Source organism: Salmo salar, chromosome ssa28 (genome assembly GCF_905237065.1).
Source record: "Salmo salar chromosome ssa28, Ssal_v3.1, whole genome shotgun sequence".
Lineage (NCBI taxonomy): Eukaryota > Metazoa > Chordata > Actinopteri > Salmoniformes > Salmonidae > Salmo > Salmo salar.
The window spans coordinates 3,269,393-3,285,835 of NC_059469.1; the positions used below are offsets into that span (position 1 = coordinate 3,269,393).

At 41.7% G+C, this 16,443-nt stretch overlaps 1 protein-coding gene across 6 annotated transcripts in view; it reads right to left on the bottom strand.

The window, feature by feature from the left end:
• LOC106589328 (vesicle transport through interaction with t-SNAREs homolog 1A-like) overlaps window positions 1-16,443 on the bottom strand; it is a 171,878-nt gene that overhangs the window by 100,735 nt on the left and 54,700 nt on the right. For all 6 annotated transcript variants that reach the window (XM_014179170.2, XM_014179168.2, XM_014179171.2 and 3 more), the window contains one exon: window positions 8,515-8,599. In XM_014179170.2, the coding sequence (XP_014034645.2) occupies window positions 8,515-8,599 (85 nt within the window). The remainder of the gene's footprint in view (window positions 1-8,514; window positions 8,600-16,443) is intronic.

Consider the following 16,443-nt stretch of genomic DNA (forward strand, 5'->3'; position numbering starts at 1 on the left):
GCGTACAGGGAGGTGGGGGGGTATCTTTATAGTGGTTGTAACCTCGAAAGAACAGAAAAGAAGCTGGTTTGAAATAAAATGTCTACCTTTTTAAATGTGCTTTTTTTAATGTGAGATAAGGCTTCATTATGAACAGGTATTACTATAAAATCAACATGTTTACCAACAATTACTCATTGTAAAGTGTAATATGAGTACTTAGTTTTTTTTCTCATAAATATTTGTTTTGTTTAAGTGGCCTTGTGCATCATTTATATCAACATAATAATGAATGACAACGCTGAATTAAACATTGATCAGAATGGGTCTTTATACATTGTTGTATTATTAAACTGCCTCTCAATGTATTCATGTTTACATCAGTCCAATGGATGATTTGTTGACCTTCCGCGGGTTTTATCCTTCTTTTGGTAATGTTGCCTTCTGCACTAAGAAGAAGAAATGCTCAGAGGTCTTTCCTTCCAGTCTAAGCTTCATAGGCTAATCATTACTTTAAGACTCCTGCTCTTTGTTGAAGCTTATCATTCTACTAAAAAGTCTAATTACTCTAGATCCACCGCTTTCTCTTAACACCGTTGATCCTTGTTAGCATCCACCGTGCAGACTAAATGGGCTGCTAACAGGATGCTATGCTAGCAATAATAATGGAACTTAACTGGAGCAGGAAGTATTCTGTTCACTCCTGAATTCTGGATAAGCTACGAATGACGACTGGTCACTTTCATTTCTCACAAACGTCTCCCTAGCTTCATTCTTATATGGCCGCCTCGACGAGTCCATTTAACTTGAGCTAACGTCGCAAGTCGGATTCTTGCGAAAAACACCTGCGGACCTACAGACAGACAGACAAGCAAACACACAGATGAACCCCACACACACTCAAGTCTGTTGGTTGAGCTCTTGCATTGAGGGGTCTGTATGCTGGCTGGCCATTGTGTCGAGTCGGGCCTTTGTCTGTGCAGGCTGAAACCAGCGATTGCACCTTAGCTACCACAGTTCAAGCGTAAACACTTTTTGTGTGCCACAATACACACTGTTGCCAGTGGACCCCTAAATCCTTGGAACAGCTGAGTCCTAGGGTGTCAAAGATAATGACGATTTATTTCAATGTGAGGTTCTCATTGGCCCCCCCCCACCAAAAAAAAAAGTTTTCCTCCCCTTCTCCTCCCTCAAACCGATTAAAATTAAGCCGTAAACATGTGAGGCAGGAATTAGCACATTTAGCGAGTCTCCTCTTCCCACATCGCATTTTCGCTCTGGAGCGGCTGACACCCGCAGCCAAACGCGGGTGCAATTTTAATGACTCGCGTCGTTTTTGAAGTCCACAAGAAAAAAGCGGCGCTCGCCGTTTGTGGCAGCGCTAGATATGGCGAGGCCATGGCCGGCCATGATTGGGGGGAAGGGGGGTGGAACACACGCCTCCGACTCGGACTCGGGCTCTCGATAGGATCGGTGTCATTTTCCTCTCCACGATAAGACGCCTCGCTGACAAGGCCCGATTAGGAGAGAAAAAAAATCATTATTACGAGGCCTTTCATCCGCCGGGGGGGTTTACCGATAAACAGCTTACCGTGGGTAGATTTACTGAAAGCAAAATGTTAGGCTATACGTTAAGGCGTATATATGTCGGAAATACAGTTCCGGGCTATATTCCGTCTATATTTCTTAGAATTTCTTTCCTTGAGACAAAAGACAAATACATTTCCCCCTTAAAAAATATTTAATAAAAAAGGCCTCCTTTCTGCCTAACTGCAAACTCAAGCTGTGAAATATTTTAATCCCATCTCTCAGCGCCATGAATCAAACAATTATCAAATAACTTCCTATTCTTTTTGAAACGCCACAGCATTCAGATTTTATCAGACTACAAAAAACTAAAGTTATTGCATATGCTATACCTCGAGGAAATCCACTTTAGCAAACTGTCCTTATAAAAGACAAATGAATAAGAACATACTGAAATATTAAAATGACACTGTGCCACAGAATGAATAAGCTGAAGCAGAAGTGGAGATGGAGCCTGCACTCCTAAGAAAGGGATCTATAATGGGTATATCTCAACATAGACGGCACATCGTATGTGTAAATGATCTAAATGCATTGTATTAATCAATTCACTACTTCTTGGATAAACATCGCTCTATTATCTGGATGTGACACGCTAAATATTTAGTCTTAATACATTTTGTAAATACAAAAACTACCCCACCCTAGACCAGGTGAAGCACTTTATTGTTAATTTAGCTTTAAAACATTATTTTTTTTTTTTATTAAAAAACATTGTATCACAGCGCCTCTCCTCTTTATAAAGATGTAATATAACTGTACTGTAGATATATGAATATGCATATATGAATAGCGTGTAAATAGTTTCTTGGTGTCTTGACAATGTATTACTTTGTATTTTTCTGTAACATCTTTTGCTGTTCTTGTCTATAACTGTTCTGTACTCTGTCATGCATTTTTATGTTTTATGTGGACCCCAGGAAGAGTAGCTGCTGCATTTGCAGTAGCTAATGGGGATCCTGATAAACTAAACTTCCTTCAAACAATGACAAAGAGGACCATGTAAACAACACCACAATGTAAGCTATTCAAATTGAAATCAACAGATGAACAGATTCGTTTCACTATTATGAACATTATGAGGATAGAGAATATTAGACTTAAGTATACTATTTTGTGACTAACTAGATTCTCTGATAAATAACAAATGATACCAGTTAGCAGAATATTACCTTTTTTCCCTCTTTGCCCGAGACCCAATGTAGCTGGATTTGATACAATGATGCTAAATAGTATTGACAGATAGTTTGATTTTTTTTGTTAGATTTTGTCCTCTGTTACCAAATAGCACAAAACCCGTCAACATTAGTTATAAATGTGTTGTCTCATAAAAAGAGAACAAGAAAAGAAAATTCAACGTTGAAAGCCAGTTCCTAAAAAATATTTCTGGGTATTGCTAAATATAGCTTGTTATGTCATTTGCTAAGTGTTAAGCCAAAAAGGATTTGAAGTGCAAGCATCACTTTGGTGGCTAAACACCAAAAGAATGATAAAGTCTGATCTTAAGACAGAACGGGGAGAAATTAAGAGAGTGAGAAGAGAAACAGAGAAAGAAAGGGCTAAGATGGAGGGGGGAGATCGTGCAAGCCGGGGACAAGCGTGAGCCATGTTACTGAGACACTCCAGCACCCATGGACTCACAGCAAGTCTCAAAGCCATGCTTTGCTTCAAACGAGCGCCGAGGACTTTTTTTATGTTTACAAAACATATTTATTTATTTCTCCACCCCATCATTTATCTATTTAGTTATCTGTGTCCCCAACACCCTGTGCTCTGCCGCTGGAGTCATGTTCGATGACGACAATCAATGCTCTCTCCCTCCCTCTCCTCCCCTCGACTTTTAATACCGCTGCAGTTGGAAATCAAACTGCTCTAAAACAAATTGATCTAATCTGTAATACAGTTGTCACATCATCACAGGGTCCCTGCACGTCTGCCTTGGTGACAACTGCAGGGCTGCTTAGCTTAGCCCACGATGTCTGCCTACTGCTTTGTTGGTCGCTTCAATGATTTATCATAAAAAGCGAGGGAGATTGAGAGTGGGAGGGAGAGAGAGAGGGGAAGAAAAGGGTGAAAAAGAAAGGCTGTCGATTGAGTCATTGGCACCTTTGATTGACAAGGTCTAATCAGCTTATCTCAGTGCTAATAAAGTTGATGGCCTGCGGTGCTGCTCTCTGCCTGGCACAGAGTGAACTTTGGGCTGCCGAGGGGCCACCAGGGGCCGGGCCTCGACCCTCTCTGGTTATCTAAACAGGGCTGAAATCAATCCCTAATGAGCTGATTTCATTTTCCCCCATCGATCAGAGCCCCGACACCGGGGCCGCGAGCTGATGAGCGATCTCGGCCTCATCGCTGGCCCCTAGAGTTTCTCTTTTATTCGTTTTGCCCACTTTGTGGTTTGTTTCAGTTGCTTTGCTTTGTTTTCGACTGCTGAGCTTTAAAAGAGGAAAAGGGGGTTGACATTTTGGTGGAGCCAAGATTAGAGGCCTCTGTTTTTTTCTAATGATTAATATCCAATACATGTACAATAATATGCCTGTCATATCATAGATGGGAAAAAATATTACTTCAAAACACTAAAAAGTGTGCCATCTAACATCATCATCATCAAATTTATTTATATAGCCCTTCTTACATCAGCTGATATCTCAAAGTGCTGTACAGAAACCCAGCCTAAAACCCCAAACAGCAAGCAATGCAGGTGTAACAAACATACACCGGTACAGGCTAAACAAAACAAATTACTCCCATAAGCATCTTAAGTTTAAACAGAGTGATTGTATCTCTTTTTTTCCCAAAAAGTATTATTTTAGGTCAATAATCAATTGAGTACAGTGTGCACGTGTGTATAGTGTTCAGATATACTGTAAGTGTATGCACTTCAAAGGAAGCCAGTATTGTATTAATTGCCCCTCAGCAAACAAAACTAACTCTACCCTCTACCTCTCCAATTGATTCTAATCAAGGGGAGAGAGCACTTCAGTACATCTACAAAATGGAATCTGACATGCCATCCATCTCTAAACATGTCCAATCAGACCCCTCTCACATCTTCACAAAGTCAAATTGCGCCTCAGAATCTGACCTCTTTGATTTGGAGTCAGTCTACCCTCCTCACATTTTGGGCTTGCAGACACCCTTGATTCAAATGCGTTTAAATTGGCTAACTACATGCCCTCCTCCTGTACTTAGGGCTGTCTTTAAACAGGCTAGCCCTCCGTCTGCATGTTCATATGCGCGCCTTTTAAGTCTGTGCCCTCCACTAATGAAGTTCTATACTTTATTTATGAGACAAACAGAGGCTGGTTCTTAAGGGTGTGTGTGGTAAATAGCTTGGGATGTCCACAGAGCCTTCAATATCCCTCAAAGGGCTTTCAGTGCTCTTGGCAAGCCTGCGCTTTCCAAAATACACTGGAGAGTGTGAAATAGAAGAAGAAAAAAAAAACACACTGCTCAAATAAATTCTCTAAAATGATATTCTGTGAAGACTCACCATTTCAAAGAACTGAGAGGACGTCTTTTTTATAAAGTGACCTTATGGTACCCTGGCTTTTTTCATTTGTGGTCATTAAGTGGAATGTTATCGATGCCAAAGTAAAGGGGGGCAAGCAGCAGTTGGAGCTCCATCTTTTTTTTTCTGCCTTTGTTCAGTATCTCTCTCTTTGAAAGAAAAGAGAAACATTCTTTAAATATTTTTTTCTCCCCATTGGTCAATTACAGTACTTATGGGGCATAATTATATATTGTGTGGATTTGGAGGGCGACTTTGAATTATTGTAAAATAGCTACACTAACTGTTTTTCACTAAGGATGCTTTAATTGTCCGTCCTAATAAGAGTTTGTTTCGTGTAACATCGTATTTATGACCAGAGTAAGTCTTTGATTGGACAAACACAACGCACAATTTATTATTGTTTAACCCTTTTAAGACAATATCCATCCCGACAGTCAACATTTCAAAGCATATCCTTTATCCATTTTAAGCAATCTTAAAAATGTAGAAATGTTTATGCTTCAGAACGATGAATAATAGCCCGGTACATACTCGTATCATTATCTCTTTTAGTTTGAAAGCGAGATAACTGAATGGGGCATTTGCTAGGCCAAACAAGTGAATTGAGAACATGCACAAAATAAAACCTTTCAAAAATCTTCTGTGAATTTTGTCAACACTAAAATACAATGAAAAACATTAAACAAAATGACTACAAAACCCAAAAAATATCCATTAGCTGGATTGCCCCACTGAATTTCATGTCTTCTCGTGGTGCTGTGATTGTCTACCGATGTAAATATGCAGTACGGGTTGTTGAAGCAGCATTGGTTGGCCACATAAATTCATGAACCACCTGGGATGAATGACCACTAGTCAACGTTTGTGTTCACAGTGCCTTCAGAAAGTATTCACACCCATTGACTTAATCCACATTTTGTTGTGTTACAGCCTGAATTCAAAAATGTATTAAAATTGACACACAATACCCCATAATGACAAAGTGAAAACAAGGTTTACACATTTTTTGCTAATTTATTGAAAATTAAAAACAAAAATATCTCATGTACATAAGCATTCACACCCCTGGGTCAATACATGTTAGAATCACCTTTGGCAGGGATTACAGCTCTGAGTCTTTTTGAGTAAGTCTCTAAGAGCTTTGCACACCTGGATTGTACAATATTTGCACATTATTACTTGAACAATTCTTCAAGCTCTGTCAAGTTCGTTGTTGACCATCACTCCACAGCCATTTTCAAGTCTTGCCATTGATTTTCAAGACGATTTAAGTCAAAACTGCAACTAGGCCACTTAGGAACATTCAATGTCTTCTTGGTAAGCAACTCCAGTGTATATTTGGCCTTGTGTTTTAGGTCATTTTCCTGCTGAAAGGTGAATTTGTCCCCCAGTGTCTGTTGGAAAGCAGACTGAACCAGGTTTTCCTCTAGGATTAGATCTATTCAGTTTCTTTTTATTCTAAAGAACTCCTCAGTCCTTGCCGATGACAAGCATACCCATAACATGATGCAGCCACCATCATGCTTGAAAATATAAAGAGTGGTACTCAGTGATGTGTTGTATTGTATTTGCCCCAAACATAACGCTTTTTATTCAGGACTTAAAGTTCATTTCTTTGCCACATTTTTTTGCAGTTTTACTTCAGTGCTTTGATGCAAACAGGATGCCTGTTTTAGAATATTTTTTATTTTGTATTATTGTTACTGATCTACACTTTGCGAGGCATTGGAAAACCTTCCTGGTCTTTGTGGGTCAATCTGTGTTTGAAATGCACTGCTCGACCGAGGGACCTTAGAGATAATTGCATGTGTGGGGTATAGAGATGACATAGTCATTCAAAACTCCATGCTATGTAAGCTCATTTTTACTCCTGAACTTTTTTAGGTTTGCCATAAGAAAGAGTTTGAATACTTATTGACTCAAGACATTTCCGCTTTTCATTTTCGATTAATTTCTAAAAACATAATTCCACTTTGACATTATGGAGTATTGTGTGTAGACCAGTGACACAAAATGTCAATTTAATAAATGTTTAATTCAGGCTGTAAACACAACAACATTTTGAAAAAGTCAAGGGGTGTGAATACTTTTTGAAGACACTGCATTTCTCACACGTCTGGGGTCACAACACATTTGAGTTCTAAGATTGTTTGTTGTCTGTGGTCTGACAGTGTTCCCAACGTGATTCGGCTGTTGCCTCTCAGCGTTGGTTCTCCCAGAGCATTTGTCGTTTCAGGTTGTGCATCTGAGCGGAGGGCCGGGGCCGACAGGAGGGTGAGGGGGGGGTCACAGATTAAACACGAGGTGACAAAGGCTCACACCCCACCAAACCCCAAACAACTCACTGCTGGTGTAGACCTGAGCAGTGAGCAGTGTGTGTGGGACCAGGATAAACAACCATTGTTCTCAGTTAGCCTTACAAACAGAGCAGATGAGGGTTCAGAGGGCGCATGACTAGCCCTTACTGTGGAAAGTAATGGGCCCGGGAGGTATAGAACACGGACCATTTCTTTAACACCAACCAACGCACTAGACAAACCATCAAAAAGAGCCATTCAACTGAAATACATAACTGAATGGAACCAAAATAGGGTCTGCCACAGAGTTCAACACGAGGAAAACAAGAATAATATAAGTCTCGGAGATCATCAGAGAATCATATGAAACAACATTTTTAAGCAGAGAATGCAGATTGTATTTATGAATTTGTGAGTTCTACTTACTGAACATCAAAAGGCAGTGGTCTGTGCACCCCTTTCTCGACGTGAATGATTAAATCTGTCGATGTCACACGCGCGCCATTCCTCCATTATAGTGTAAATGAACAAACTTTTTCAAAACTACAGCGGAAGCCACAGAAAGCCAGTTGATACTTCAAGAATGAGCTTTGATATCTCTCTAAGGAATACACTGTGACTCAATAATGTTGTGACTGTCAGGAGGAGAAAAAACGAATAACTGGTTTAATCTATTTAAAATCCAAATGAGATAATTTCTCCATATTTAAAGATAAAAAAGCGAACCTTGGTAATGAGGAAAACACATGACTTTCTGTTCTAGATGGCCATGTATTCAGTGACGTTTATTGTGCTTTATTTGGGTCTCTAAATGAAGAACTAGTGGAGGAAACGCTGATGTTGTTTATTTCAGTAGACCCCTGTCTTTTTGCCGCTATAAAAAAACAACTCACACACGCGCAGATGCAGGGGAGAAGAAGAGCGTGTGTTTTTCCCAGGAGCCAAACGAGGAGCAGCGGCGCCTGCTCTGTCGCCTGTACACCTCTCTCTCCCTTGCTAGCCTTTGATGTGCTCGTGAAAATGTCACCAGTCGTCAAGGAGTTTTTTCCTCTCTCTCTATCCACCTCACGTACGAGCGAGACAATTTGCTGTCGCTCAGTCACACCACCCCCCCCCCCATCCAAACAGAATGCATACCGGTTTCCACTGCTATCTGGTAGCCAGCTTCGAGCCTCCGAGATGACCTTTCCAACTTCTCTGTGTTGTCCAACAGATGTGCTTTCTAAAACAAATTGGAGAAAAAAACGAGACAGAAAAATTATGATTGAGAGGGCTGGGAAGCGTTTCAGAGAAACATCTCAACACTGTCACCAAACACAGACCACCACTACATTCTTCATTAACAACCATGTGTAGCCAGTGAAATATCGGTAACATGCATGTTGAGTTGGGGGGGGCATATCGCACAGTTGTTACTGCAAAAAAAACTATGAAAACTATAAGTACAATAAAGTATCTATTCTTATTCAATATTAAAATGAGAATCACAAGAAGGTCCTTCTCTTTTTTTAAATGTATCTCCCCTCGTCTTGTTCAGAGTCTACTGCAAGTAATTACTTCACATTTAGCGTGGAGGGCAAAGTTGAGGGAGGGAGGAAGAGCTAATTGAGATGTAATAATTTATCATTTGCAGCTTTCAAGTTCAAAGAAATAACCTGTCAAGGCGATGGCTCTGGAATTAAGGAGAAAACCCTCATTAAAGTGGAAATCAAACACATTTACTCTCCTAATGTATTTGGTTATGGAACATAAGAAAGATATTGCTTTCTAGAAATGTCTACTGGTGTGGCAAATGGATGGTGACTGACCAAGTAGACCACTTCAGGAGGTGACCATAGGACCATATCATGCCAATGGATTTGGAAGTGTGTTACGTAGAAAGTGAGTACAGAAATGCAACATTAGCCTAACATAATTACTGAAGGCTGAACACACAGAAAGCACTAAAACAAATAGCAAAATACACAACACACACATCAGCGACATGTACCATGCAATCATATAAACAAGGACCAGTGACATCCTAAACAAATGGACGCTGAGATATATTGACAATAATGGATTATAGGTACTCTTAAACAGGTGCTGACCAGTTAGTATTGGCCACTTACAATACTAGATTATCCTTGTATAGACTAACAGTAATCCTTACAACCACGAGTTCCAGTTCCAGAATACATCTTCACAACAGCATATCAAGCCTTGTACACAGAGTGCACTGGATGTTGACTTACTCATAGGTATCAACAACTGACAAGGCTGCCCATTGAAATGATATACAGCAGTTCTAAAAAGGGGTATCAAGGTACTTTGTGTTTCTTAAATAAGCAAGTGATTGATTTGATCATTTTTCAAAGACAGAGGCGTTTTGTTTATCGAGACACTGGTCGGAGTTGTAATAGAATATTACATTTGGCATCAACAATATCAGTGAATGACATGGCCAACATCCACCCCGAGCCGTTCTCTTCTGGAAGACAGGTCGTTCCGTTTGATTTCAATCCCTGTTTTGATCGCATCCCTTTTCCATTTGAACAAAACTTTCCATACATATTGGGCCCCTGTTATAAGTGGTTGAGTAGTGAGTCATAAACCACAACAACAAAAAATTATTTGCAAATACAGATCCCAGTCTGTAAATATGCCCGTGTAGTTTCACAAACATATGTCATGATCTAAAAGCATACGAGTCATCGTTAACAAAAAAACAAATGATGATTAGCAAATACATTCGTTGAATTAAGAGCACATTTTTGAAATGGGACAGCATTTGTGACCTGCATTTTATGTACACTGAACAAAAATATAAAACGCAACATGTAAAGTGTTGGTCCCATGTTTCATGAGTTGAAATAAAAGATCCCAGACATTTTCCATACGCACAAAAAGCTGTCTCTCAAATTGTGTGCACACATTTGTTTATATCCCTGTTAGTGAGCCTTTCTCCTTTGCCAAGATAATCCATCCACCTGACAGGTGTGACATATCAAGAAACTGATTAAACAGCATGATCATTACACACGTGCACCTTGTGCTGGGGACAATAAAAGGCCACTAAAATGTGCAGTTTTGCTGCACAACACAATGCCACAGATGTCTCACGTTTTGAGGGAGTGTGCAATTGGCATGCCGACTGCAGTAATGTCCACCAGAGATGTTGCCAGATAATTGAATGCTCATTTCTCTACCAAAAGCCGCCTCCAACATCGTTTTAGAGAATTTGGCGTCCAACCGGCCTCACAACAGCAGATCACGTGTATGGCGTCGTGTGGGTGAGGGGTTTGCTGATGTCAACGTTGTGAACACAGTGCGCCATGGTGGCGATGGGGTTATGGTATGGGCAGGCAGGCATAAGCTACAGACAACGAGCACAATTGCATTTTATCAATGGAAATTTGAATGCACAGAGATATCGTGATGAGAGCCTGAGGCCCATTGTTGTGCCATTAATCCACTGCCATCACCTCATGCTTCAGCATGATAACGCAAAGCCCCATGTTGCAAGGATCTGTACACAATTTATGTTAGCTGAAAATGTCCCAGTTCTTCCATGGCCTGCACAGCAGACATGTCACCCATTGAGCACGTTTGGAATGCTGTGGATCGACGTGTACGACAGCGTATTCCAGTTCCCAACAATATCCAGCAACTTCACACAGCCATTGAAGATAAGTGGGACAGCATTCCACAGGCAACAAATCAACATCCTGATCAGCTCTCTGCGAAGGAGATGTGTCACGCTGCATGAGGCAAATGGTGGTCACACCACATACAGACTGGTTTTCTGATCCACACCCATACATTTCTTTTGTGACCAACAGATGCATATTTGTATTCCCAGTCATGTGAAATCAATAGATTAGGACTTTATTTATTTATTTCAATTGACAGATTTCCTTATATGAACTAAAATCTTTGAAGTTGTCCAATTTATATTTTTGTTCAGTATATTTGTGACTAATTACATTTGTGAGTTGCTTCCCCCATTTCCTTTCCTTGTTTCCTTTCCTAGACCCAATTATTTTCCACCTTTCATAGATTCATTTCCTCCTTTGCTAGGAAAGGGAGTTAGGAAAAGAAGAAAGGAAATGGTGCTAGGAAAGGAAACAAGGAAAGGGAGCTAGGAAAGCTAAGGAGGGGAGGAATTGAAGGAAAGGGAGAAAGGAAGTAGGCTAAGAAAGGAGAAAAGGGAACTAGTAAAGGAGGCGAGGAAAGGGTGCTAGCAAAGGAATGAGAGCAACGAGGAAAGAAAGATAGGATTTTCAAATATATTTTTTAAAGATAACTGAAGATGTCCAAATCTGGATGCCAGATCATTAATCTGCACAATTTGACCGTAAAACACAACTCACAAACGTAAAGAAAGACACAAATGCGTAAAATGCTGGTCACAAATGTAATCAATCTGTGGAGTCACAAATGTTGTCACATTCACAAAAACATATTTAACCACTGTCGTGTTCGCAAAGCTAGAAATATGTTTAATAAAAAAAAATAAAAAAAACGTCTTGCATTTATTTGCTAATCACCACATTCAATGTCATTGTATTATTACATTATAAAAATGGTCCTAACAAGCCATTCAGATAGTTATGCGGAAAAGTCACAGTCAAGGGCTGTACCATCTTTTATAATAACCTGAACTCAATTATACATCTAGGCCTACATATAGGTAATTCGCCTTGGGATTCTCCAGTCTTTCAGTAGTCATGTCTTTACTGAACCTACATGTGTGACGTTTTAAACCCTTTTAACACGAGTTATGTTATGCAAGCCCAACAAGGCTACCATAGATCCACCACTCAGATGAATGGTAACTCTCTGAAAGGGGTTTCCACCCGTTTTGAAAGAGAGAGAGGAGCACTGGAATCTCTAGTTCTAGTTAACCTGTCAAAAATGTGTACCAGCTAATCACTCCAAGGAAATAAAATAGATGAAATAAGACGACATCCCACTTTTCAAACTTTGACAATCAGAGGGATGGGAACAGAGAAGAAGAAAAAAAAAGGCTATTTTTTTATTATTTTTTTACTCGTGTTCTCCTTGCTGGTTGACAGATGTCATTTAAAACTGCAGAAATACTTTTAATAGTTAAAGGGAGGGAGGGGCGGAGGATGTTGGTGGGAGAGAGTGAGGTGGAGAGAAGGAGGGAGGGAGGGAGAGAGAGAAGGGGGTTGGCGGGTGGTGGGTGGCTGGGTGTGCAGTGTGATGGTGGTGTGCCGATGCGCGCCGTGCAGGGAGAGAGAAGGGAGTCAGCTCGGCTTAATGAGCCCCTATGGATCAGCGGAGATGGAGGGGACGTATTGACATGCAACGCTTAAGCTAATACACCTAGACCATGGCTGTGCCTGTGTGCCTCGGAGCACAAGGAAGCCGGGGATACTGACAGAGTAGCTCACTCCCCCGTTCTTCAAAGAGCTCAAGTGATTAGTATGTTATCATTACCATTCGAAACGTGATTTTCCTATTCCCTCTCGGCAAAGGTGACACGTCTCGGGGAGACGGCCAGCAGACTCACTGCAGTGAAAAGCCACTTCAAAGCATTTCCCTGAATTTCTCTCTCCCGCTATCTCTCTCTCCCTCGTTCTGTCTACTTTTCGGTGGGGGGTTATTCGGGGATGTGCTGGTGGTAGCGGTTGTGAGTTGGGGTGGGAGGGGGGTCATTAGAATAATGCGCCCAGCCAGGTTTGACGCTGACGTAACCTGATGGAAGGGGTGAGAGTGCAGCCCAGCCGGCACAGATCCAGTAACGACACCACATCACCGGTCATATGACGACTTCAGCCAGAGATATAAACCAACTAACAGAAAAGTATGTGGACACCTGCTAGTCGAACATCTCATTCCAAAATCAAAGGCATTAATATGGCGTGGGTCCCACCTTCGCTGCTATAAGGGAAGGCTTTCCACTAGATGTTGGAACACTGCTGCAGGGACTTGCTTTCATTCAGCCACAAGAGCATTTGTGAGGTCTGGCACTGATGTTAGGACCGGCTCGGCGTTCCAATTTGATGGGGTTGAGGTCAGTGCTCTCAAGTTCTTCCACACCGATCTCAACAAACCATTTCTGTATGGACTTTGCTTTGTGCACGGTGGCATTGTCATGCTGAAACAGGAAAGGGTCTTCCCCAAACTGTTGCCACAAATAAGGAAGCACAGAATTGTCTAGAATGTCATTGAATGCACTAGCATTAAGACTTTGCTTCACTGAGCCTCCCGAGTGGCGCACTGCATCCCAGTGCTAGAGGCGTTACTACAGACCCACGTTCATTCCCGGGCTGTGCCACAACTGGCAGTGGCCGGGATACCCATAGGACGGCGCACAATTGGCCCAGCATCGTCCAGGTTAGGGGAGGGTTTGGCCGGTGGGGCTTTACTTGGCTCATCGCGCTCTAGTGACTCCTTGTGGCAGGCTGGGGGCCTGCAGGCTGACCCTGGTCACCAATTGAGCGGTGTTTACTCCAACACATTGGTGCGGCTGGCTTCCGGGTTAGGCTGGCAGGTGTTAAGGAGCATGGCTTCCGGGTTAGGCTGGCAGGTGTTAAGGAGCAACTACCAGTTGAGCCGTTGTTGAGCCGTTGTTGAGCCGTTGTTGCACCAAGACATTTCCACTTCACAATAACAGCACTTACAGTTGACCGGGGCAGCTCTAGCCGGTCAGAAATTTGACGAACTGACTTGTTGGAAAGGTGGCATCCTATGACGGTGCCACGTTGAAAGCCACTGAGCTTTTCAATAAGGCCATTGAGCATTTCAGTAAGGCTGGGTGTGGCTGAAATAGCCAAATCTACTAATTTGAAGGGGTGTCCACATACTTTTGTATATATAGCGAACTAGGCGGCAAACTAGGGTGGTCCTCATACATGAAACAGGTATCAAATGCATTTGTAGGTATGAGTACTAAACAGGTCCCAAATCCATAACCTAATATCTACATTCGAAAACAACATAAATAAATTAAAAAAAACACAACTTTACCTGTACAACCATCTCTCTACTTATGCAATGGGACAAGAGGACGGACTAAGGGCAGAATTTCTCCCATCAGAAATGTGATTGTGCATTTCCCTAAGTCATCCAGTCAGTGCCAGAATCTTCCCTGCTACTCATTTAAATAAAGTGCCAAGTTGCTGGCCACTCCTGGTGAGCTACAACAGACAATATCAAGCCTTTACCCCTGTGGCTTTGACAGAGGAGCCGAGTCACCAAAACATCACAAGAATAAACACACAAACACGTGCACTCATACGAGCAGACACACATAGGGAAGCATATACACAGACGCATACGCATTGACCTATAAATAAATACCTGCCATATACCGTACCTCCTAAAGAAATGATAATGGCCTGTTATCGAAATAATTGTTCTTCTTCTCATGCAGCTAAACATCAAATGATTTAAAAACAGTCCATGATAAATATTGTGCGTCTGCGAGTGCTCGCCCCTTCCCCATTTCCGCGTATGCCTTTTTATCTGACACCTACATTTGAAACAAAGACCTTCTTAGGAACTATAAAAATTGGATTTGTTTTGTTGTTTGGGTTTTTTTCCCGTGGAGAACCGCACTTCAGTTGTAAGTTATTAACAGACAGCCCCAGAACAATGCAGCTGCAGCTCAAAAGAATTTCTTCCTTCCATTTTCTGCTGCCTTTTATTAAATATCAAACACCAGCGGTTACTATCACCATTTTCCAAAGTTCAGATGATTCCTTATTATTTCAATAAGGGGGGAGAGTGGAAGTGAATACTGATGACAGCTGTGATTCAGACTGACTGTGTGATCTTCTCTGCGGTTTGTTTGGGACTTGTAAGACGAGGAATTACAAGTGTCAAACAGCTGTGAATATGGGTGCTAAATATTTAAACATGTTTTCCAGCTGAGGAAAAAGTATAGTTTTTAAAAGGGGGCTTAAGTGTGTATAAGCTGCGCCAGTCTTTGATTCAAAAGCAGGAAGAACGGGAGGAAAAAGGAGTAGACAGAAGGGTTGAGATGGTGAAGAGGGCGCGAATCAAACCAAATGAAATAGCAGTGCGTTCCAAAGGGGAAGAACAGGTGAGGTAACGAAAGGTGTCTCCTGACCTGGGGCAACTGGGAAAAGCACTGTGTGGAAAAGCACTGTGTCAAGGTGGAGGGAAGGGGAGACAAAAGCAAACGAAAAGAAGTCTGGAGAGAACAGTAGTGAGGGTTCTAAATTATGAATGGACCTGAATGGAGGCTTTGATAGAAATAGTATGAAATACAACAAAAACATTCACAAATGCTAAGAATCCTGCATATACACATTCACAGACACCCTTAAAACACAAGCACACACACACACAAATTCAGACAACAACCTCTCCCTCAATGATAGCAAGACAAAGGAGCTGATTGTGGACTATAAGAAACGGAGTTCCGGGCACGACCCCATTCATATTGATGGGACTGTAGTGGAGCGGGTTGAGAGCTTCAAGTTCCTCGGTGTCCACATCACTAAGGATCTATTGTGGTCCACACACACCAACACAGTCGTGAAGAGGGCATGACAACACCTCTTCCCCCTCAGGAGGCTGAAAAGATTTGGCATGGGTCCTCAGATCCTCAAAAAGTTCTACAGCTGCACCATTGAGAGCATCTTGACTTGCTGCATCACCGCTTGGTGTGGCAACTGCTTGGCATCCGACCGCAAGGCACTACAGAGGGTAGTGCATATGGCCCAGTAAATCACTGGGGGCAAGCTCTCTGCCATCCAGGACCTCTATACCAGGCGGTGTCAGAGGAATGCCCCTAAAGATTGTCAAAGACTCCAGCCACCCAAGTTATAAACTGTTTCCTGCTACCGCACGGAAAGCAGTACCGATGCACCAAGGCTGGAACCAACAGAACCCTGAAGAGCTTTTACCCCCAAGCCATAAGACTAAATAGTTAGTTCAATAGTTAACCGAATAGCTACCCAGACAACCAGCATAGACCCTTTTTGCACCATTTCTTTTTTGCTTTCACATACGCTGCTGCTACTGTTTATCATCTATCCTGTTGCCTAGTCACTTTGTTCCTAGATATTTGTACATACCTGTATCTAC